We start from the raw sequence: 23,694 nt of genomic DNA on the forward strand, positions 1-23,694 counted from the left end.
CCTCTCTGTGTTTCCACAGTGAAGAAAGCCAAGCTGGATGGACCCCAAGGTAAATAAAGAGAGGCAGATCACACAGGGGGAGAGACTCACAGTTATGTGGCATAAATCTTTAATCATAGACTGGTTGCGGACTGAGAAAACATTACATGCTGAAGCCATTAATGCAAATGAGGGGATGGGAAGTCAGTTATAAAATGTAGGCATACATCTACAGTAGCCTAAATCTTCAGGCCAGGCATGGGCCACATCTTTCTCTTTCTGTCCTTCTCTTATAACTCTTTCTTCATCCCTCTGTCCCTGATAGAGAAGTTCAACACCTATGTGACGCTGAAGGTACAAAATGTGAAGAGCACAACCATCGCTGTCCGGGGCAACTTGCCCAGCTGGGAACAAGACTTCATGTTGTGAGTCCTTTGTCATCCTTTGACAAAACACAAAACTCTCTCTCTCTATTTATATAAAATATGTACGTATACCTCCCTCTCCCTCTCTCTGTCCTCTTCTTCTACCTCTGTCCTTTCTTGTCATCCCTTCATCTCACTCTCCACTTGAGCTGCTTGAGTGTTTTTGTGGGTTTTTTAATCTCTTGCTCTTTATCAACCTTTCTCTCATCTTCCCACCTCCCCCTTTTTCACATCTCCGTCCCAAGTGCCCTTTATCCTTGTATTGTTTCACATAGCTTTTCCTCTCTCTCTTCATCTGCACCTCTGCCTTCAACAACTCCCTCATCCCCCCTTTCATCCGTTCTCCCTCGATATTTCTGCCCCGCGCTCTTCTCATCCTTGTTCTCAACCTTGGCACTCTCCCAACCCCTCTTTCCTCTTCTCTGTCGCTTCCTCTAAACACGGCTCCTTGATCTTCATCTGCTTTGCTCCTCCTCTCCCCCTTTTTCAGCCTTTCTTTTCCCCCCATGTTCCCTCATCCTCCTCTACTCTCGTTTGTACGGTGTCTAGTCATCATTAGCAGTGTTTTTCACTTTTGCACATCATCATTAGCGGTCTTCCTCACTTTGAAATTAGTTTGTTTGAGCTTGTGCTTCAATAAATATTGGAATAATACCCCACTGCTATTGCTAGAACTATTTGTACATTATATCACACAAAGTATTTGGTATGTTATGAGATCCTGTGCGGTATTGACAGTGTGGTAGTATATAGTGATTAATGGTGCTAAAGATGAAACATGTGGGATGCAGCAGGGAGGCTGACTGCAGAGTCCTGTATGATCCGGAGGTTCGGAGGCGTTGAGCATTGTACTGGTGTTGCGCCAGAGAAGCTGTGTTATGTAATGATGGGTTGCGGAGATCCTCATGCCCTCCTTCAAACTGCCTTTAAACGACTGTGCCCCCTCAGTCACTGCCATGAATCAAACTGGCACTTTTCTTAAAAGGAGTCACCACTGAGACGGGAAATCCAGCCCCCTGTTTCTTAATTAAAGTTCCCACTTTCTCCCTCCAGGCATGTGATACAATCACCTCCTTCCCTCCCTCCCTCCGCTCTCTTGATCACACTCTTTTCCTTCCTCACTCCCTCTTTCTCGCTCACGTAAATGCAATATTCAGCTGTCCCTACCAGACCCCCCCTCCACCCTCTCTCCTGTCTCTCTCTTTGCTTCTCTCTCTCTCTCTCTCTCTTGCTCTCTTCCTGCACAGCTCCCTGCTGTCTTGTAAATGCTGTGTGTTAGATTCTCTTAGGCTCTCTCCCCAAGAGACAAGTTTTCTATTTGTCACAGTGAAGCTCACAAGTAATTACTGTGCATCCTGTGTGTGCGTGCGCTTGTGTGTGTGCGTGCGTGTGTCTGTGTATTACAGTATTCATCTTTCAAAATCTTTTTTTAGTATCTTCATGCCATTATTCCCTGACTGCTTTAAGTCCTTTCTCTCTCTCTCTCTCTCTCTCTCTAGTGAAATTAACCGCTTGGACCTGGGTCTGACAGTAGAGGTGTGGAACAAAGGGTTAATCTGGGACACGATGGTCGGCACTGTGTGGATACCCCTCCGCAGCATTCGACAGTCAAATGAGGTCCGCCACTGACCACCAATTGAGAAATAGCTGAACACTTTGTTCCCAGTTATACAAGGCACTCAGGGTTGTCGGCTGGACCTTTTGTCATCATGCTCATCTATCTGTACAACAGCGAAGGATTCCCATGTCATTATGGATTGTGTGTTTTCTTCCTGTGCACAGGAAGGCCCAGGGGAGTGGCTGACGCTGGACTCTCAGGTCATCATGACTGATAACGAGATCTGTGGCACCAAAGACCCCACGCTCCACCTGGTGCTGCTCGACACGCGCTTTGAACTGCCCCTCGGTGAGAGCACAGATCCATTGTTCTGAAATTAGAAATCCATATTCACATCATAGTCAGGAAATGTCAGTAGGCTGGAGCAGATGAGAATATGAAACAATAGGTAGACAAGAGGAGGAGGAGATGATACAAATAAATTATGTGTATATGTATATGTGAATTTGTATGTTTTCACAGCACACAATGATATATGAATAAACAATCATATTTGACTGACTTGACCTACATGTATGCATGGTTGTGTGTGTGGGGTTGTTTGTGTCCTTCCTTTCTCAGCGGTCAAGCTGTGCTTCTCTTAGCATTGATTAGGTATCATTTTCATACTGTCTCACCTTCCCCTAGTCAATATTGTACACCTGACTCCTCAGTTTGTAGGCCAGGTCTATTTATAGGGGATTGGCTCCATTGCTCTAAGTGAAAAGGCCCATTTTCAATGTCACTGGGTAGTGAGGTCAGGCCAGATCATCTGAAGCGGCTATACATGTTGCTTATAAACTGGCTCCTTATCAGATCTGGGTCAAATTGTATTTTTCGCCTTTTTGATTTTAAGCAGCGTGCGGATTCCTTGCCTTTTCTCATGAAGTAAAAATACATTTTATGGATTGGTTTTCCCCACTTTGATGTCATGTGGATGGAGTTTGTCAGAGTGTTTAGGCAGAAAGTTTAGGCAAATGACAAAGTATTTTGAGAGTCTATAAGTGGCGCAGGTGGGACTGCATAAGGGTTGTGTTTGTCACCTGAGTTTGTGTGGGTTGTTTGCAGATATCCCAGAGGATGAGGCACGGTACTGGGCCAAAAAACTGGAGCAACTCAACGCCATGAGGGACCAAGATGTAAGCTGTCACCCACTTTAATTTAATGGCTTAGCATTTCCTCAACTTTTTTTTGGAAACATGGCAACATGATTTATTGGGAGAATAAATGTGTTACACATCACAAGAAGAAATCCAACTGTAAAATTGCATTGCTGCACACATAACAAAATCACCTCCTGCTTATAAGCATAGAACCCAAGAACTCCCTCTGCCTATTACCATCTTTCAACAACTGATTTGTTTTTATTTGTGCTGTTCCTTTTCTGCACCAGTACTCGTACCAGGAGGAACAGGAACGCCCACTTCCCGTTCCAGGGACACAGTGCTGTGAGTGACCAATCACTGTTTGTACAAAACACTCATTTGTTTGTCCTGAACAAGAGAAATATGTGTTCAGCTGGTGAGATGTAATTGGATTGCTTTGCCTCAGCATGTGCATTATGTGTGTAACCACACATGGTTTGCTGTGTATCAGAGAGAGGGGCTGATAGCTGCACTGTAATGGATCAATAGCAGTATCAGATGTCCGGAGCCGAGCTCCTCCAGGATGCTGCTGTGTTTCCACTATTGGCCCAGTCTGCCGGGCCTGCTGAGCCAGCTCTCTGGGGCAGGTGGAAAGACTGTGAGACTCAGCATATGCTCTGTGGTTTGTTTCCATTCACAAGCTCCATCTGGGAACTTTGAAACATGAATGGCAGGAGTGCATGTTGACATGGGATGAACCGGTGCAATTCATAATCAATACTCTTTGCATTGCATTGCAGGTAACTGGAGTCTGTGGGGAGACCAACAAAGTAAGTGTGATTGTCAAACATACATACATATATTCATACAAACATGTAGTATATACAAACATACATACGTATATGCATATATACAAAATGGATCTCTCTCTCTCTCTCTCTCTCTCTCTCTCTGTGATTAGCTGATGGTCTTATATAAGCAGCTATCAGACTCGCCCACACCACTGCAGCGATTTAATCCATCTCATCTCTGTTCTCTTAGAGGAAAAAAGAGAGAGCAGGAGGAGAGAGAGGGAGAGAGAGAGAGAGAGAGAGAGAGAGTGGAAGAGAGAGAGAGGAAGAGAGAGAGATGTGGGGTCATGGTTGAAGACAGAAACAAAGTTCGATGCCTTTAATTAGTGTTTACACGCCCAGACAGATGAAGATGAAGGTGTAAGCGGTGCCGCAGCAGCCTTTGTCAGGGCGCGAGAGACGGTGATGGCTAATGATGAATGATTAATAGATGCTGGTTTGGCTTGTGGCTGATTCTGCCCTGTTAAACTCTCTCATCACTTCCCACAGGGACGTTAAGCGCTGATCTATGGCCGCCATAGAGATATAAAGCATCTCCTTAGTGTGTAGGAATGGATGATATATAACAGTTATGATGGGATGTCCATGAAGAGAGGGAAGCAGTTGCTGATGTACAGCTCGTGTTTCTATGGGTGTACTCTGAATGACCTGACCATATGTGTCTGATAACAGATCAATAGCGGCTCATTGGCAGCTCACCTATATCATCTGTGATTACCATAGTACTAAAAGAGTGGCCCAGTGCAGATCAATGCTTCTGATCACTGTGACACATGACAAGTTGTCCATCGGGATGATAATTTCATGAAGCTCTTCTCTCTTCCGGTTGACGTTTTTATTTTATAGAGATATGAAACTTTCTTCAGACAAACTTGCTTCACTCAAGATGAGTTGATGGACAGAACTGACAAAATGACTGACAGATTCATAATTTCTCTTGCCTTGTGTGTGTGTGTGTGTGTGTGTGTGTGTGTGTGTGTGTGCGTGCTGGTGTGTAGATGAGGACCCAGACAGTGCTGTGGACGACAGGGACAGTGACTATCGCAGTGAAACCAGTAACAGCATCCCTCCTCCCTACTACACCACGTCCCAGCCCAACGCCTCTGTCCACCAGTATCCCATCAGCCACCAGCACCGCAGCTCCAGAAGCTCCTCTTTCCCTCGCACGGCCAACAGCCATGACCTCGACTACCACCACCAGAGGGCTGTCAGGTGTGTGTTTGCATCACTGTAGTTTGTCTGATTGTTGAACGTAAGACATAAGAATGATTTGGAGCATTAAGGACATTTTGACCGGTCTTCAATTTGAAAAGGAGCTAGTATGAGGTTAGGGGCTAGGTTCAATTTTAGGTTTATTAGGTTAAGTGTTAATGTTACGGATATTGTGGTTAGGTTTGGCTCAGTAGTTAGTGACTGAAAGTAGTCAATGAAATGCTTCCATTCAGTGTGTGTGTGTGTCCCTCATTGGGTCTTTTCTCTTTCAGAGTTGTTTACTGTTTCACAGTGTCTGTTGACATGTTTCTCACAGACTGAAAACAAAACTATGCATCCCTCTACCTCTCGCTTTATGAATAATTCAACTGGCAATCTAATGGTCAATACTGCACACAAGATTAGCTGCTTGTGTGAGTGTATTGGACAGGGCAACCTCCATCTTCATCTCCTCTCCACTCTCTATTCACTCCCTCCCTGCCCTCTCCTTTTTTGTCTGTCTCCCTTCCTGTCTTCACTATCTCCTGCTCCCCTCTCACCCCTCCACCCCCACCCTTCGTTCTCTGCCTCTATTCTGTTTTTAATAGCCCCATTCATCACGAAGTATAAATACTTTTTCTGTGTTTGTTGCCTTTGTGGATGCTTGTTCTTTTTCATTTGTCAGCTTTCTGGAGGCCTCTCACCTTTCTGTTCTGCTCTATTTCTCTCTGCCTGTCTGGTACTCTTGTATCCCCATTGCCTTTCATCGATTAGCCATCAGCATAATGCCCGGCCACCTCAAGACATGTAGAAAAGGTTTCTGGTATGGATATCGTGTAGAGTACAAAGTGTACAGACCATCCTCGAACAAAGTGCTTTCTAAGCATGTTTGCGATTAGGACAGTTATACATATATGCATGCGTCTATATGTACATTAGTGCATACGCAACAGTAAGCATTAGAGTGAATATGTGATGTCTATATCTCCATTCCTAACCCCGTCTCTCTCTGTTTAATACTCCATCAGTCTCTTTTGGGCATGTCTTGCATCTTACTCTTCTCTTCTCTTCTCTTCTCCTCTTCTCTGCTCTTCTCTTCTCTTCTCTTCTCTTCTCTTCTCTTCTCTTCTCTTCTCTTCTCTTCTCTTCTCCTCTCTTCTCTTCTCTTCTCTTCTCCACCTCTCCTCCTCTCCCCCCAGTCCCACGGGCAGCTATGCGTCATCTGCAGAGTTGAGTCGGTGCAGCAGTCAGCTGAGTGAGGAGGACTACGGTGGTGAGTATGGAGAGAGGGACCCTTATGACGAGAATGACTCCTACCACTCCTGCCACTCCTCAGTTAGCTACAGCAAAGGCTCCCCAGACTGGGACCCTGATGAGACCCAGGGGGCGTACAGTGATGAGGGGGGCTACAGCAAGGACGGAGGAGAGGAGGGGGCTCTGTACGAGGAGGATGACGGAGGGCTGTATGAGGGGGAGGAGGAGGGCCTCTATGAGGATGAGGAGATGATGTATGATGATGAGGATCTGTACAATTTGGATGGAACCCTCAGTGAGGACATGGAGCCTCCATACACTCCCACCCCGACGTCAACTGCTCCCCCGACTCTTGATGCACCCAGCACCAGACCTCCTCTAGAGAAACAGCCCTCTCTACACCAACAGCAGCCCCCTACCCAACCCCCTAACCAAGCCCCCAACCAAGCCCCCAACCAGGCTCATCCTCCTGGCGTGGCCCCGGCGGGACAGCCCCCTGCTGGTCAACCAACCGCCCAACCACCGAAACCTTCCCAGCCCCAAACCCAGCCCCAGCCCCAGCCCCAGCCTCAGCCAGCCCCGTCTGCCACTTCCTTCTTCTCGATGGCTAAACCTCTAACAGCTGCGGTCACGGGCTTGGCCTCCACTTTCCTGTCTTCTGTTCCCACTGCCCAACCCGCCCAGCCTCACCCCCCGGCCTCAGCCCCATCTCAACAAGCTCATTCTGCTGCGTCCACAACTGTCCCTCCATCCCACCCATCCACCATGGCTCCCCCAGCCTCCCAGCCCCCCTCCACCATGGGCCCACCCTCTCAAGCCACCCCCTCCCCTGTACCGCCTCATGCCCAGCCCAACGGTCCTGCCACCACGCAGTCAGCTGCCCAGGACGACCAGACTCTCCAGCTGGAGGAAGAGTTTCGGCTAGAAGAGGAGCAGATGTTGGAAAGGGAGGCTAGGACGCCCCCTGCACATCCAGAGGAGGACTTTCCCCTGGAAGAGGAGGAGCGTATTGAAGAGAGCCGACCGCCGACACCTGTAGAGGAAACAGAGATGCCACCTGAGAGGTAGGAATAAATGAATGGAAGGTTGAAAGGGAAGGAAATGAATTAACTAAATCAACAGTAAAAGAATATGAAAAAATATGTTTCCATGCTGCTCTATCCCATGCATCGTGACTTGCCCCTCATGCACCCCTCATGCACTTACGTAAGGCATTTTGATAAAAACAAAAAATGTTTTTTTGTCCTTGTAGCCCTGCAGTAATAGAGGAGCCCAAAGAGCCAGTGGATCCAGCAGTCAGAGCCAAGGAGAACTGGCTAAGGCTCTACAACAAGGTCCTAGAACAGCTGCGGGAGGTAAGAGCACGCGTACAGCCTCATCCCAGATCCAACTCTGGTCTGAACCTCACCCTCAGTCCAAATTCCAGTCCAGTCTTCCACAGCAGCCCAGTCCGAGCCCCAGACCGGTAGGCCAAATTCAGTGCAAGCCTCAGTACCAGTCATCTAAATACCTGAGCTCCAGAGACTCTAAAAGTGTTTCACCAAGTCTTTGAAATATGAATGTGAAGTGCATTATTTATATGCAAGAACCGGGTATATAAGTTCTTGAGTTCTATTTTGATCGTGCATTTCGCTAGACACCGCAGTGCAGACTTAATGTGTTTCATATTCTATAATTGATACTTTTAGGTTTTCTGAAAAATACTGAGCACTTTACAGACAGCAAACTTTTTATTTTAGTCTGGGGTGAAGCACTACACTGCAGTATGACTGCTGTTACCACAGAACTGCTTGATTTAGTCGAACACGTTTAGTTTTGCTTGATCAATTTTCACTTGCATATTTTATTCACATATTATTTTGCTATTCATTTCATTTGAATTCAGTTGTGCAGAGGATTAATCACTTGCTTCAATGTTTATGTTGGTGTATGTCACGTTGCGTTTTCTACACTTGGCTTCCCTTCCTTTGTCTTTTTTGTTTGTTTGTGCCGACCCACTTTGTTTTCTCTCCAGTTTCATGTCATTGCCATAGTGACACTCGCATGCACTTTGCTCGGCCATGATTGGAGCATGCTGACAGGTAGGTACAACTTGATAGGTCGCTCAAGAGAAAGAGGGAACTGTTGGCCAATGATATTACATGCAGCAGATGTCTTGTTGGACTCCTCACTGTCTGAAAACAAGCACCTCCACGCTCATTCATCTCCACTAGAATTTGACCTTTTCTGTTTTATCCTGCAAGAGCTCTTATCCAGTATGATTCTCAGCCACACAGTTTCTGATTTTCTATAGTCTTGAATTAAAACTTCACATTACAGCATTGTTTGCATAGTTGGTTGCATAGTTGCTAAACTGGTTTATGCTTTCCACAGCAGCATCAATAAGGATTAAATTTATAGAATAACTGCTGACAATAAAAAGTATTAAAAAAAATATAGGATAACAGGTTTCCTTTTAGTTCAGAATTATGTTTGCCTATGAATCACCTGCCTTTGCAGATTTATTGTAGCCCCAGCTTTTAGTCCCAGCAGTATAAAAGGTGGGAGGCATCCCAAGGTTGTTTGAGCAATAACTCTCAGTGAGGGTTTTTACTGACCCAGGTCGCTATCGACCAGTGAAGCGATAACACATGGATGAGATGGGATGGGGTTTTAGATGTGGGAGAGCCTGATAAGGAAATGTTATAAACAATTAACTTTGAGACCAATGGATGTCTCCTCTCTCTGTATATGAAGGCTAGAGATGGGTTCGGGCCAAACATAAGATGGTTTGTTAAATACTTAGTTGTCTTTCCTCTCACTTCTTCTCTCTATCCCTTCTTTTTCTCTCTCAGGCTCGAGGAGAGACTTCCAACTCACTATGGTTTGGTAAAGGGGGGTGAGTTTCTGCTTGCAATTCCACATAGCATGCATTCTCTCTTACATAATACAGTTATCACATACCCTATATTAGTCAAGCCATGCTCAGCAAATAATGATAGAGATACGTACTTCAGTCTTTTAATATTTCTTGAATTATCTCAAGAATACATGGCTCCAGAACTTGTGCACAATTAAATTATTCTTAAATCCTCATGAAAACCTGTAATTGCTGCTGTAGAGTGAATATGCCCTTCTTTAGTGCAGGAATCCTCCATGTTATTTTATTCTGATCCACAGCCTCATTCAGCCCATGGCATTTGGCCAGTGAGTATTGAGCGGTGGTGGGCAGCCCTGAGTTAACTGGCAGGTCATTTGTAGATGAGGCAGACCTCGAAGTTGAACTGAGGCTGCATACTGAAGAACTGCTTAGGTAGCCAGATACAAACCTGGCAGTTATACTCAGGTGTAGAGTGTCCTACCTGCTGTTTAAGACAGGAGAATGTGTGTAATTAAACTCTCAAATGAAGTCCTTGGACATTTCTGTGAAGTGTTTTGCGGGTATTTTGTGTCTACAGTATCAGAAACAGGTAAAAAAAAAAACTTAAGAATGACAATGATAGAATCACTTAACCAATGGAAAATATTGAGTTCAATACAGTTTTATACAGTTTAATTGTTTAAATATACATGGTTGTTACTTTTCCTGTTCAGAATGGGAGGAGCTCTCTACAGTATTGACAGCATGCCTGACCTTCGCAAGAGGAAAGCCATCCCTCTAGTCAGAGATCTGGTGAGACACACACGTGCGAGCCACACACACACACACACACACACACACACACACACACACACACACACACACACACTCACACACACACACACACACCTCTTGTGGTGTGCCCTGGAATCACTGTTGACATTATTTGTTTCTCTGCAACTCAGTTAAAGTCTCTGGGGACCTATCTCTGTCCCTGCCATTTTTGCGTGATAGGGAGTTTTTTGTCCTCCCAAACTTGGAAATGATCCTATTTGTATGATAACTAAGCATATCTTCTGACAGGAAGTCTATAAGATAAGATGAATGTGCCCATGTTGGTATATCTGTGTTGCTTTCTGTCACCTCTCCCCCGGCTGATTCATGTGGCCGATTTGCCCACAAATTAGGCGCTTGCATGTCGGCAGTGTTGGGGAGTGTAATAGATTAAACTGCTCTCTTCTAGAGGTCAGGGCATACCATGTCTGACACACAGGCACACACATACACAAACACACACACACATACACAAACACACACACACACACACACACACACACACATAGTCTTACTTATGTCACTTTTGGGGTATTTACATAGACTTACATTCATTTCCTGGAGACTTACCCTAACCATAACCATAACCACTACTTGCCTAAACCTAACCCTTACCCTAACCTTAACCTAACCCTAACCTTAACCACTGACCCAAAAATCAGCTTTTTACCAATTGGGGACACGGCTTTTGTCCCCAATTGCACAAGCCGTCCCCAATCAACTGGTCTTAAGTCTGGTGTGTGTCCCTGAAAGTGACTTAAGTCATACACACACACACACACACACACACACACACACACCTTGTTCTGCTCATTCTCAGGAATTCCTAAAATATGCTAACATCCCTTTCCCTTTTCTTCTGTTTTTTTCTCCCTTTCTTCTTCTCCTTGTCTTCTGTTTTTATCACTGCCTGGCCACATCAGGCTATGGTAAGTACTTTTTTATCCCTTACAGGAATCAAATTCAAAGTTGAACTCTTAACACTTAACTTCACATTCAAACATAACCATGTCCCCTTGTCCTCTTGTTCCTAGTCTCTGGTGCAGAACTCTCGTAAGGCGGGAATCACGTCTGCCATGGCGTCCACCACTCTCGGCAATGAGGAGCTGGTGGGTTTCCTCACCTCATTTAGTGTTTTTTTTACGGTTCAGGTCAGATTCTGTGAACAACTAAGCTGTATTGGTATCAAACTTACATGCTACGTTTCATGTCCTTTGCAGAAGAGCCATGTCTATAAAAAGACCCTGCAGGCTCTGATCTATCCCATCTCCTCCACCACGCCACACAACTTTGAGGTGTGGACAGCCACCACCCCTACCTACTGCTACGAGTGTGAGGGGCTGCTGTGGGGCATCGCCCGCCAGGGCATGCGCTGCTCCGAGTGCGGGGTCAAATGCCACGATAAGTGCCAGGACCTGCTCAATGCTGACTGTCTGCAGAGTAAGGACGATTGATGCTTTGGTAGCTAGACGCAAGCACACACATACACAAGAGTTATGCTTGTATAATCAGATGCAAGCAACCATACTCACACACAAATGCAGATAACAAAAGCACGCACTGTTAAATATATGCATCTTCTTTTACTTAGAGAGATACACACACCCAGTCCCCCACACAAACTCTATTTTAGCTCCTCCTCTGTATCCTTCTGCTCGATTGACATCCCATTATTCTTGTCCTCTATCCACTCTCACATTCTCCTCCCTCTTCCTTTGCAATTTATCTCCTGAGTAATGTGCTGTCATCCCCCTGCCTCTTTCCTCTCTTACTTCTAAACATAGACTTTGCATCCATACTGCTTTCTCTAATTCAGCTCCACAAGGGGTGACTTATCCAATTCCCATACTGATTCTGGAGTCAATCCATGCAATGTATTATTCATCTGTCTCCTGTCTCCAAAGAGTCTTGTATGATGCGGGTGCCTCAAACTTCGGTCTGTCTTTTACACTCCCAGTGGTTACAGTTTCCGCCTTGATATTGGGAGGTTTGGGGTTTGATCCCTGGCCAAGAAATGTCAAAGACTTTCAAAATGGGATCTGATGCTATCTCTGCTTGGCACTCAGCTTTAAAGAGATGGATTGCAGGGAAGGGAGGAGATAAGCTGCCGGCCTATGAGCCATCTTGGCTTGAATAAAGTTTACTCACGATTAACTATGCTCCATACATCCCTCTCTCTCTCCTCTCACTGCTTTCTGGCCATCTCTTCCCCCTCCCGTCTCATCAGGGGCGGCGGAGAAGAGCTCCAAGCACGGGGCGGAGGACCGAACCCAGAACATCATCATGGTTCTGAAGGACCGCATGAAGATCCGAGAGAGGAACAAGCCAGAGATCTTTGAGCTGATCCAGGAAGTGTTTGCCCTTGACAAGTCAACACATGGCACGCACATGAAACAGATCAAGCAGAGCGTGCTCGACGGGACATCCAAGTGGTCAGCGAAGATCAGCATCACTGGTGAGGCAGACACTGGGATTGAGATTAATACTGGGCACACGCTAACACAGTTATCCATTAAATAGATTGCTTGTCAGGCAGCTCTCAAGGTCTCTGTTTTAATGTCTCTCCCCGTCTCATCCTCAGTGGTGTGTGCCCAGGGCCTGCAGGCTAAAGACAAAACAGGCTCCAGTGACCCATATGTCACTGTCCAAGTGGGGAAGACTAAGAAGAGGACCAAGACCATCTATGGCAATCTCAACCCTGTCTGGGAAGAGAACTTCCACTTGTGAGTACAGTGAACTCTGACTTTCACCAGCTGATATTTAGGTTCATTTTATATCAGTGTAACAGTATAGTTCTCTATAGCACTACTATTTTAGTAGCATATGCTCTAAAATAATTAATGTGATCTATTTTTGCGAATCATGTGCCTTCTATGCACCTCAATTTTTCACCACAGAGCATCTTTTCCACCAAGGTATGTTCTGCTGTATCACAGTTGTTCACTTCTTGCATTTGCCAAACACGTTTCTGTCTCTGCCTCATCTAGCGAATGCCACAACTCCTCCGACCGCATCAAGGTGCGCGTGTGGGATGAGGACGATGACATCAAGTCTCGTGTGAAGCAGAGATTCAAACGGGAGAGCGATGACTTCCTGGGTCAAACCATCATTGAAGTCCGCACGCTCAGCGGGGAGATGGACGTTTGGTACAACCTGGGTGAGTTTTTCAGAGAAGACAAAAAGAACGCTGGAGTCACATAGAGATAACAGAACAAGAGACAGATAAATAAAAGTAAAGTAAAGTAAAAGTAAAAGTCTCTTGAAGATAGAACAGATTCCAGCAAACTAAGAAGGTGTGTCTGTCTTTCTTTCCTCTGACAGACAAGCGAACAGATAAGTCTGCTGTGTCGGGGGCCATCCGGATGCACATAAGTGTGGAGATCAAAGGAGAGGAGACGGTGGCTCCCTACCATGTTCAGTACACCTGCCTACATGAGGTCAGTCCTCAAGCTACCTGCTGGTACTTGGACATATCCTGACACACACACACACACACACACACACACACACACACACACGCGCACACTTACCCTGTCCTTTCTCTATGTTCAGCACCTGTTCCAATACACTACAGAGGAACAAAATGGCGGCGTGGTAAAGATCCCAGATGCCAAAGGGGACGACGCATGGAAGGTGTATTTTGAGGAGACGGCTCAGGAGATAGTGGACGAGTTCGCCATGCGATATGGAGTAGAGTCCATTTACCAGGCTATGACGTCAGTGCCCTAAGCATTGTTCTCATTGTTGGTCTTAAGTTATACAGGAGAGATCAAATACAGTTAGAAACATAGGCCTTGTTTTATTTATGTGCTACCAAAAATGGCTTCAGCTACTTAACAAACCAAATAGTAACCATAATGCAGCAAGCAGGATAATGATTTTATATCTTTTATTCATTTATCAATACAAAAGTTCATAAGCAAGTAATATAATGAATGTTCCTTTTTGTTTTTGCCACTCCCACACAACAGCCACTTTGCCTGCTTGTCATCGAAATACATGTGCCCAGGAGTGCCGGCAGTGATGAGCACCCTGCTGGCCAACATCAACGCCTACTACGCCCACACCACCCAGTCCTCCAACAATGTTTCTGCCTCAGACAGATTCGCTGCTTCCAACTTTGGCGTGAGTTCATCTTAGAAATACTGAATAATAATGAAGTCTCTCTTCCATAGGTCTATGTGACTATTTCCATGATATCTGTTTTAGGATAGGCTCATTGTCTCGAAAACACTTCAGAAATGTATTGCACTTCCAAACCAGTATTCCCCCTGGGGCTCAGATGTAGCACATGACACCTGTAATTGAAAGTCAGGCCCAACCTACATCTCCCAAGGTACAACCAGATAAACCAAGTCAGATCCGGCCCTGGGTTTGTTTAGTCAAATGGTAACAAATAATCTCTTAGCCATGGTGTGTTTCTGAGAGGTTAGGTGTTTTTTTGTTTTTTTATCTTGTCCTGTGTAGAAGGAGAGGTTTGTGAAACTGCTGGATCAGCTGCACAACTCCCTGAGGATCGACCTGTCCATGTACCGGGTACTGACAACTTTACTTCTATCTATCATAACGCATGGTGAACATTTTGATTAGAAGTGAAGTGCCACTATATTAGTCTCATTATTGCTTTCGATCAACCACCTCTTGTTTGTGCTATTTCTGGATGCACGTGTATGGGAATGTCTGGGTTTTTTTTTAATTGAGATGAAAACAATGTGGCGTTCCTCTTGTTGTGCTCACTACTGATATTTATTATCTTGATGCATGAGCAAAGTGGTTTGAGCTAAGGTGAACAGTTTGTACAGTTTCTAATTTCTGTGTTTGTGTATGTGCTTTCAGAATAATTTCCCAGCCAGTAGTCCTGAAAGACTACAGGACCTCAAGTCTACTGTGGACCTCCTGACCAGCATCACTTTCTTCAGGATGAAGGTAAGAATAAAAACATTAGCACTTTACTTGCATAGAAATATAGCAGAACTTTCCTGTACTTCCAGAATGTAGCCTAAGGCACAAACCTAGAGTCAGCTTAACATTACCCTATCCAAACTTCAGTTATTTTGTGTGTGTGTGTTAGTGTGTTCTGTGCAGCTCAATGGGTAGAGGTTAGGGCTAAATTCCCACTGGGATAGCCCATGCTGAAACTGTATGTCTGACAGCACTGTGAGGCACTTGAGATTCAGCCATATGTTGTGTAACGTTTGTGTTCAGGTCCAGGAGCTGCAGAGTCCCCCCAGGGCGAGCCAGGTGGTGAAGGACTGTGTAAAAGCCTGTCTCAACTCCACCTATGAGTACATCTTCAACAACTGCCACGATCTGTACAACCGGGAATACCAGACGGACCCTGTAAGTCTGAGTGTGTTTGTGTGTAGCAAACTTATGTGTGTGGGCATGGACAGATGTAGCCATTGCAGAAGTCCTGCTCTTCACTGCATACCTGCTGTGCTGTCCACCCACGAGAAGACATGTTTGGAAAATTCAAATCTTGTTCTCAAAGAGAGTAACTACAGTCTCATAACTAAACAGGAACAGGTTTTTTGGAACAATAAATACTAATGTCATACTCACTGAAGGACAGATGTTAGCTTGGAGACTTCTGCGTCAGCTAAAACTGTTCACAAGCATGAATATTTAGGTGTGCGACCATAACCCCTCTCTCTCTCTCCCTCCAGTCAAAGGCAGTCCCTCCAGATGAGCAGGGTCCCAGCGTCAAGAACCTGGACTTCTGGTCCAAACTCATCACCCTCATCGTCTCCATCATAGAGGAGGACAAGAACTCCTACACTCCTTGCCTCAACCAGTGAGTCTACTCCCACCCATACCAGTGGTCTCTCTCTTCATGTTTAGCATGCAGTGCCAATGTTGGAAATGTCAAGGAAAGACTGTAAAGGAATAGAATAGGGGAAATCTCAATTAATATATAAGGAGATAAATGGAAAAATAGGCCAGACCCAGTGAATAGCCTTTCTTTGTCTTTTCAAGGTAGGCCGCAAGGTGTACATCAAAGATAACAAGTGTGGCTAATATGTTATTGCATCAGTTTAGGAAATCTGTTTGTGATGAGCTTGTTTAATATTGTGGTGGGCTACCACAAATGAATCCATCTTTTAGTGTTGCTGTGTATTTACTCAGTATGTGTACTGGCAATAGGCTTTTGACCTGTGTGTATGCAGATCAGCATTTTCCCCATAACCTTTTTTGATCCCATGTCAATCATTGCTTTCCTGTTTTTGCTTCCAGTGCAGGTTGTTGTGTTGAAACTGTTAGTTGGATACTGAATTATGAGGAAAAAATGATAGTCAAATTCTACTCTTTGGCTCTGTTTTGGGAGAAAATATGGATAAATACTGTCTTGTGAATTTCACATTTTCTTACTGTGGTGGAGAGAGCAGGCTTTATATAAAATCATGCATGAGCTATAATGTTAAATAATACATAGGATACAGAGCATCTAACCCTGAGCACTGTGCTGCCGCTCATAGGTTTCCCCAGGAACTGAATGTGGGCAAGATCAGCGCAGAGGTCATGTGGAATATGTTTGCACAAGATATGAAATATGCCATGGAGGGTAAGTTTCTCTTGGTGTGAGTGAGAGTGTGTGTGTGTGTGTGTGTGTGTGTGTGTGTACACCCATTCTTGTGGAAGGGTTGGGATGGGGGGTCGGGGCTAGAGATGATGTAAGGAGCCAGGGGAAAGGAGCCATTAGTTTGTCAGGGAGCATGTTTTCAGAGAGAATATTTTTTATGTAGGCTATGAATGTAACAGATAGAGAGAGAGAGGGGGAGGGATTCTCCTGCTCATTCTTTCTTTCTCTTTGGTATTTAGAGCATGAGAAGCACCGCCTGTGTAAGAGCGCAGATTATATGAACTTGCACTTCAAGGTGAAGTGGCTCTATAATGAGTACTGCAAAGAGCTGGTCACTTTCCAGAAGCATGTACCTGAGTACCCTGCGTGAGTATGACCTTTATTACGGCATCCCTGCCTTTCCCTCTATATTCACCACTTTGAAACAGAAACTCAGATTGCTCCTACTCTTTTTTTCTTTTGTTCTACAGCTGGTTTGAGCCATTTGTCATCATGTGGTTGGACGAGAATGAGGAAGTGTCCAGAGATTTTCTCCATGGTGCCTTGGAGAGGGACAAAAAGGACGGGGTAACTCCTTTCACCTGCCCTCTTCACATTTAAGATGCTAGTCTGCTAACATACCAGTCTGGATGAACAGGTGTTTCACAAGAGAACCCACAGCCTGTTGCTCACATCTCTCCCAGTACTGTAAAACACTACTGAATGTACTGTAGATATAACAATACGCCCATCAACCCCCTACTTTTCAGTGGTACACTGGATTTTGATATTGTTTGAAGATACACAAACACACTCTGGATTGTTTTCCTGTAGTTATTCTTGCTTAATCAGCAACTTAAGCCAGAACTTTTCTCCTGTGGCAAAACACTGAAACAAAGTGTGGAGAAAACTGGTCATGCGAGACTCAAATTTAACTAAAATTCAACTGTGAACTTCTGTTGAGACGGCAATAATGTACAGAGGCTTTTTACCTCCTGCCTGCAAAATTTCCCTCAAAAAATGTATTCATGCATTTCTCATGCAAATAGGCTGTTCACCTCAGCTCTCCTGACTCAGCACATAGCAGACTTAGTGAGGGAGAGAGGCAGGTTTGAGGCCTCAAGGCAATCAATAATGACTCGATACCAAAGGCAAATGAAAAAAAACTCCACTGCAGAGAAGATCAGATGCTACAGCAACACGTAGATGCATACACACACATACCATGCACTGACCACACTCTCTCCCTCGCCTACATCTCCACACGGTAAGGGGTCGATACAGCGCAGCCGAAGATTCTCCCAGCTCGTATGTCAGGAGTCCTCTGGGTCCAATTACTGTCGCCTGGAGCAGCTTCCACTTCCCCGCGTCAGCGAAACAGCAGTCCCCAGTCCCCAGCCACATACCATAACAACACCATTCACTACTAGGCTAATGGCAGGGGTGTTAATGAGGGCCCTGCTCCCCATCATCGCCCTCTCATTGCCTCCACCACTCCTATCCAAAGGGTTATTTTGCTCTCTGGATTCTCACAGAAGAGTGAGAAATTTCTTGATTGCAGTCACATGCAGCTGCAGAATATGAAAGCTGAGGGAATCAAGGGTCAGGGTCAGTTCAGTGTCTGTCCACCATGTGAATTATATTCCGTTTCGTAGACGCTTTTATCCAAAGCACCTTATGGTACTATGAGTGCATACATTTCTAACACGGGCAGCCCCAGTGGGGAATTAACCCCTCTCGCTGACAGTGCTCTTTATTTCACATCACGCGCAACTCAGCCCCACAGTTCCAGTCTTCTCATACTTTCCCCCCCGATCCCCGTTTCTTTTTCTACTCCAGTTCCAGGTCACATCAGAGCATGCTTTGTTTTCCTGCTCAGTGGTGGACGTGTTCTCTCAGCTCAACCAGAGTTTTGAAATCATCCGCAAGCTGGAGTGTCCCGACCCTCAGATCGTTGGCAACTACATGAAGAGATTCGCCAAGGTGGCCTCCTAATACTCACATCGAACCCTCTTGGTTGAGCAGTCAGTGATGAAAATGATTTACTTTGTGTCATTTCTCAATATATGCCCTTCTTGCCCTCACTCCATTCTTTTGTTTCTCTCTCTCTTAGACCATTGGGAATGTCCTGCTCTCTTATGCTGACATCATAGCAAAGGACTTTCCGAATCATGTCAACAAAGAGAAAGTGGTAGGTGTTTGAGATCTTTTAAAGTGGTAAACATAACAGTGGAAAGGTACGTAGCAAGCCACCATATGTTATTTTGGAAAGTTTTTGCACAGCAAGGCACCAGATGGAAATTTGTGGCAGGGGAATAGAGAAGTGACTCATTTTGTAGCTTTTTAGCTCCAAGAAGACTTTGTTTGAAGACGTAGTTTGATGTCAGTGGTCACCTTGCTTGATGTGAGCCACCCTCATCTCTCAGCCTGTTTAGTGTAATAGTCTTTCTCAGGTGGAAGTGTGTCTAAGTGAATTAGGGCTGAGTAATTAGCTGAATGTGGTGTAGAAAGTGGGCTTTACTCCCAGAGAGACTGGGTGCCCCAAAGGAGTGGTAATTACTAAGAAGATTCCCCTGCCCTGCATCGCCAAGACTGTTTTTGCCAAAGAAGCAATAAAAAAAAGTTAGGTGGACTAACCTTGATTGATTACAACAAAAACCTGGAGGGAGGGGGGAGAGAGAGAGCGAGAGAGAGAGAGAGAGAGAGAGTGTGTGTGTGTGTGTGTGTGTGTGTGTCAGTGAATGGAGTAATGATTTTGCTCTTTCTACCCTCAGCCGTGTATCATCATCAATAACATTCAGCAGCTCAGAGTTCAGTTGGAGAAGATGTTTGAAGCAATGGGAGGCAAAGACGTAAGTCCAACTTGCATCCCATCAGTCCATGTATATACTGTATTTTTTATAATAATAATACTAATATGACATGGCCCTTACACTCATCACATCTTATCCTCTTCCAGCTGAATTTGGAGGCTAGTGACTTCCTCAAGGAGCTGCAGAACAAACTCAACAACGTCATGGACGACCTCAGCCGCATCTTTGCTGTCAGGTGGGTGTGTAAGAGTGTGGCGCTGCATTTGCTGAGGTGTTTTCCTTTCCTGTCTGGAGCTGTCTGTTTTTGTGTTGTTGTGTGTGGTGATATAGTTTCCAGCCCCAGATTGAGGACAACGTGAGGCAGATGGGGGACATCCTGGCCCAGGTCAAAGGTCAGACTGTCCCAGCGAACGGCAGTGTGGTCCAGGAGGCCGACAACGTCCTTCAACCCATCATGGATTTCCTGGACAGCAAGTGAGATACATACTGTGTACACGCAGATAAACAAACACTCTCACACACTCACATCCTCATGGCGATAAGACAGACTCAGACACACTTCGTAAATAAATGCACATATATTAGAGCGTCACTCTTAATTATGCTGGGTGAGAGACTGTGTGTTTCTGTATTCCAGCCTGTCACTGTTTGCTAAGATCTGCGAGAAGACGGTCCTGAAGAGAGTGCTGAAGGAGCTGTGGAAACTGGTGATGAACACCATGGAGAAGACTGTTGTGCTTCCAACGCTTACTGACCAGACGGTAGGTAACACACAAAGACATTTACTACACCCTCTTCCTCATCGGTCTCACTGTGTTTCTCAATTTCAATGCCTTCAATGCAATATTTCATAGTGACTGTACATTGACCTTTCTATCTTGCCATTACCCCATTCTTTCTCCCTTCCCTCCTTCCTTAGGTTATTGTAAGTATTATAGTGTGTATGTGTGTTCCCAAATATGTGCAGTCTTTGTAAGCATGAACAAACACTCTCTTATGCCAAGAATAAAAGGACCCTTACCACTTCCCTTTGTGGCCTATGTCACTGTAGTATTCTCTCTGTCTAGGTGCATCAAAACCTGATGTAGATGTCAGCATGGTGCACGAGAGACTACACTCATACCTGCCCATGACCCCTACAATACTTAAGCACCTAACCTTCTTTCTCTCCCCCTTACTTCCATTGTTTGTGGTAAATTCTCTCTAAAAACTTAACTTAACTCGTCTACATTATAGGAGCAGATATATGAGTTGTTTTACTGCCTTTCCCCTTCACTCTCCAGGTTCATCTCTTGTGTCTTCTGCTGTAAACACTAAACTCCCTGAACTCACCTCTCACACACTCATGCATATCTCTCAACATCACTTGGTGAAACACTTTGTGGCTTTTTTCTCCATACCATCCTAACTTGCCTCTCTATTTCTCCCCAACAGGGCACTCAGATGATCTTCAATGCTGCTAAGGAGTTGGGCCAGCTTTCCAAGCTCAAGGTAATGAAAATGGACAAAATGTTTATCATTTGACAATAACTGTTGATCTGAGGTATACACTAACTCCTTTGTCTGTTTGTTTGTCTGTCTTGTCTGTCCCGCAGGAGCACATGGGGCGAGAGGAAGCCAAAGCTCTGACTCCTAAACAGTGTGCAGTAATAGAGCTGGCACTGGACACTATAAAGGTACAGTGTGTTACACATACACAACAGTTGGCAGATAGGGTGAATCTGCATCACGTCAAGTTAGAGGGGATGTGATGTTCCCCTCTATTGCAGCCCCACTTTGTGATTTAGGTTGACAAGATGAGTGTATTTTTATATGAAAATCTAGCCTTGTGCAGCTTGAACAAACTACAGCCCTTTTTGTACATATTTCAGGGTGACAAAAGTATATGGATAAATCAAAATTAAGCTAAATTAAGTAGTTTTTTCTCCATATTTAATCAGAAATTCAATGATGTAGCCCATGAACATCACCTGACACTTTATATTTTATTGTGAGGTTCTCTTTACAGTCTTACTGGCATCTTGGTGTGTGCACACTCAGGATCAGCATTCAGCTTTAACTATGCTTCAGTAAATATTACTATGGGCTAGTATGGCGTACATAGTTGCAGTAAATCAGTGCGAGTTTGGAAAGGTCTGAGTTATCAAGCCAGCTTCAAAGCATCATGCCTCTGCTACAGATCTTCAAGGCTGACAAGGCTGTTGCACACTGCAAGGCTGTCGTTTTGTCACACTTCTAAATTAGAGCTCACTCTGTCTCTCTCCTCTCTGTCTGTCTGCTTTGTTGTATCTTACCTCCTTATGTCCCGTCTGTTCCGCAGCAATACTTCCATGCCGGCGGTGTGGGCCTGAAGAAAACGTTCCTGGAGAAGAGTCCAGACCTGCAGTCTCTGCGCTACGCCCTGTCTCTCTACACCCAGGCCACAGACAAGCTCATCAGGAAGTTTGTCCTCTCACAGAGCGCTCAGGGTGCGACATCAGAGGGCCGCCCAGCCACAAACACTACACACACACAGCCACACAGGGGATTAAAACAGTTTCACACAAAATTGCATTCAATTCCTCTCAAAGAACTCCACTATTTAGTCTTACTGTTTCTACAGCTCATGGAATTAAATGGAATGGCTTGCCAATAACGTTGAGACAAAATGTCTTATTCATTGCTTCATTGACTTACACTAGCAATACCAGCAAATGCTAACAGCAGGCTGGTGGCAGTATCCCAGAAACAAAAAAGTGAAAACTTGAAATGTCCATAGATGGATTTGTGATCAACAGTGTGGGCTTCTAAAAATGGACTGAACTTTAAATGCCAAAAATACATTTAAATGCTTTGCTGAAGGAGGACACCTAGGCAGTCTTTGTTAAGGGAGTGAATAGTGCTTCCCACTCACTCCACACAGAGTCTCTCAGTCAGTATTGACACCTGAATTCTCTAATCTGCAGGATACCACTGCCCAAACATATACACCCCACCTTCCCCATAACCATTTCAGTTTTATATATTCTTTTCCACATGTTGTGATAATCAACCTTGTCATCTTCATTTGTTTATCTTCTCTTGTCTCTCCGCAACAGTCCACGGAGGGAAAGGGATCAGGTACACACCAAATGAAGACACACCACCAGAGAAAGGTACGTGTCGGCAGTGTTGTGTATCATTTGCATGCCAACCAGAGGAATCCACAGTGGATAGGACTTTAGTCTGTGTAATCAAACAGTCAAACGGTAACACTTTATAATAACCATCATTAATAAATGGTAAATTGATAGTTAATTAAACTTTAGTTAATAGTTATTTTACTGTTAACAAACAATTAAATGATCATTAATAATGTTTACTAATTATTAGTAATGCTATAATTTATGTTATTTTATCATTAGTTTGTGTAATATAAAATCATTTGTTTATAAATTATATATTGTATCATAGCTGATAAGAGACGGTAAAAAGGGTAAAAAGCTATGATACAATATATAATTTATAAACAAATGATTTTATATTACACAAACGAATGATAAAATAACATAAATTATAGCATTACTAATAATTAGTAAACATTATTAATGATCATTTCATTGTTTGTTAACAGTAAAATAACTATTAACTAAAGTTTAATTAACTATCAATTTACCATTTATTAATGATGGTTATTATAAAGTGTTACCATCAAGCCTTTTGCCAAAGCAAAAGATAACCCAAGACAGTGATGTTGGCCCTTGGTACAGCTCTCTAACTGTCCTTATCTCTCCCACTCCCTAGTTTTCTTCCGCCTTTTTACTTCCCTGTTTGAGTTCATTTGTATCAGCTGATTAGGAAGGAGTGTGACTTTTACATAGGAGCAGGTGTGGTAGAGCAGGGGATATATTTGGCCTAGACACAGCAAGGAGAATAGAGCTGAGGTGATAGAATATAAATAGGAATATGAACACATGCTATGGCGGGAGATGGAGGTGATGGTGGGATGTGCAAGACAAGTTAAATAAGGGGAAGAGAAGTAAACAAGGCCTTTATGTTGAGGTTAGAAAATTGGAAATGAGGAAGAGTCAAGTTATCTTTGCTGGCAAATGGGAGCAGAGGCATGAGGATGGGCTTTCCAGTGGTGCACAGATCTGTGTGTGCTGTGTGAAGTAGGTCAGCTGATGAAACAGAAACTGTGTGTTGCAATTTTGATTCTTTCCATTTCATCCCCCTCTTCTTATTCATTCAGTGTAAACAGAGAATCAAAGGAGAATTACCAACTATTACTGCATTACAGTCTGCAGGC

The 23,694-nt window shown here is 44.4% G+C and overlaps 1 protein-coding gene across 1 annotated transcript in view; it reads left to right on the top strand.

Moving 5' to 3' along the window:
- The window catches only part of LOC139650196 (protein unc-13 homolog A-like), a 29,497-nt gene that overhangs the window by 4,199 nt on the left and 1,604 nt on the right, over window positions 1–23,694 (top strand). The window contains exons 2-39 of the mRNA XM_071526781.1: window positions 20–49; window positions 305–404; window positions 1,904–2,021; window positions 2,187–2,310; window positions 3,070–3,140; window positions 3,395–3,449; window positions 3,887–3,916; window positions 4,936–5,149; window positions 6,328–7,446; window positions 7,635–7,737; window positions 9,217–9,260; window positions 9,956–10,034; window positions 10,979–10,984; window positions 11,090–11,164; window positions 11,276–11,495; window positions 12,283–12,510; window positions 12,637–12,778; window positions 13,043–13,212; window positions 13,377–13,492; window positions 13,608–13,771; window positions 14,027–14,180; window positions 14,523–14,591; window positions 14,892–14,981; window positions 15,261–15,395; window positions 15,722–15,849; window positions 16,532–16,617; window positions 16,875–17,001; window positions 17,106–17,202; window positions 18,454–18,597; window positions 18,728–18,805; window positions 19,389–19,466; window positions 19,574–19,662; window positions 19,758–19,901; window positions 20,065–20,188; window positions 20,862–20,918; window positions 21,023–21,103; window positions 21,748–21,895; window positions 22,505–22,561. Coding sequence (XP_071382882.1) covers window positions 20–49; window positions 305–404; window positions 1,904–2,021; window positions 2,187–2,310; window positions 3,070–3,140; window positions 3,395–3,449; window positions 3,887–3,916; window positions 4,936–5,149; window positions 6,328–7,446; window positions 7,635–7,737; window positions 9,217–9,260; window positions 9,956–10,034; window positions 10,979–10,984; window positions 11,090–11,164; window positions 11,276–11,495; window positions 12,283–12,510; window positions 12,637–12,778; window positions 13,043–13,212; window positions 13,377–13,492; window positions 13,608–13,771; window positions 14,027–14,180; window positions 14,523–14,591; window positions 14,892–14,981; window positions 15,261–15,395; window positions 15,722–15,849; window positions 16,532–16,617; window positions 16,875–17,001; window positions 17,106–17,202; window positions 18,454–18,597; window positions 18,728–18,805; window positions 19,389–19,466; window positions 19,574–19,662; window positions 19,758–19,901; window positions 20,065–20,188; window positions 20,862–20,918; window positions 21,023–21,103; window positions 21,748–21,895; window positions 22,505–22,561 — 5,094 coding nt within the window. The remainder of the gene's footprint in view (window positions 1–19; window positions 50–304; window positions 405–1,903; window positions 2,022–2,186; window positions 2,311–3,069; window positions 3,141–3,394; window positions 3,450–3,886; window positions 3,917–4,935; window positions 5,150–6,327; window positions 7,447–7,634; window positions 7,738–9,216; window positions 9,261–9,955; window positions 10,035–10,978; window positions 10,985–11,089; window positions 11,165–11,275; window positions 11,496–12,282; window positions 12,511–12,636; window positions 12,779–13,042; window positions 13,213–13,376; window positions 13,493–13,607; window positions 13,772–14,026; window positions 14,181–14,522; window positions 14,592–14,891; window positions 14,982–15,260; window positions 15,396–15,721; window positions 15,850–16,531; window positions 16,618–16,874; window positions 17,002–17,105; window positions 17,203–18,453; window positions 18,598–18,727; window positions 18,806–19,388; window positions 19,467–19,573; window positions 19,663–19,757; window positions 19,902–20,064; window positions 20,189–20,861; window positions 20,919–21,022; window positions 21,104–21,747; window positions 21,896–22,504; window positions 22,562–23,694) is intronic.

The sequence above is a fragment of the Centroberyx affinis genome, unplaced genomic scaffold (assembly GCF_046629955.1).
Source record: "Centroberyx affinis isolate AG114_WGS23_722 - 3 ecotype Tasmania unplaced genomic scaffold, CSIRO-AGI_Caff_v1 ptg000112l_1, whole genome shotgun sequence".
Taxonomy (NCBI): domain Eukaryota; kingdom Metazoa; phylum Chordata; class Actinopteri; order Beryciformes; family Berycidae; genus Centroberyx; species Centroberyx affinis.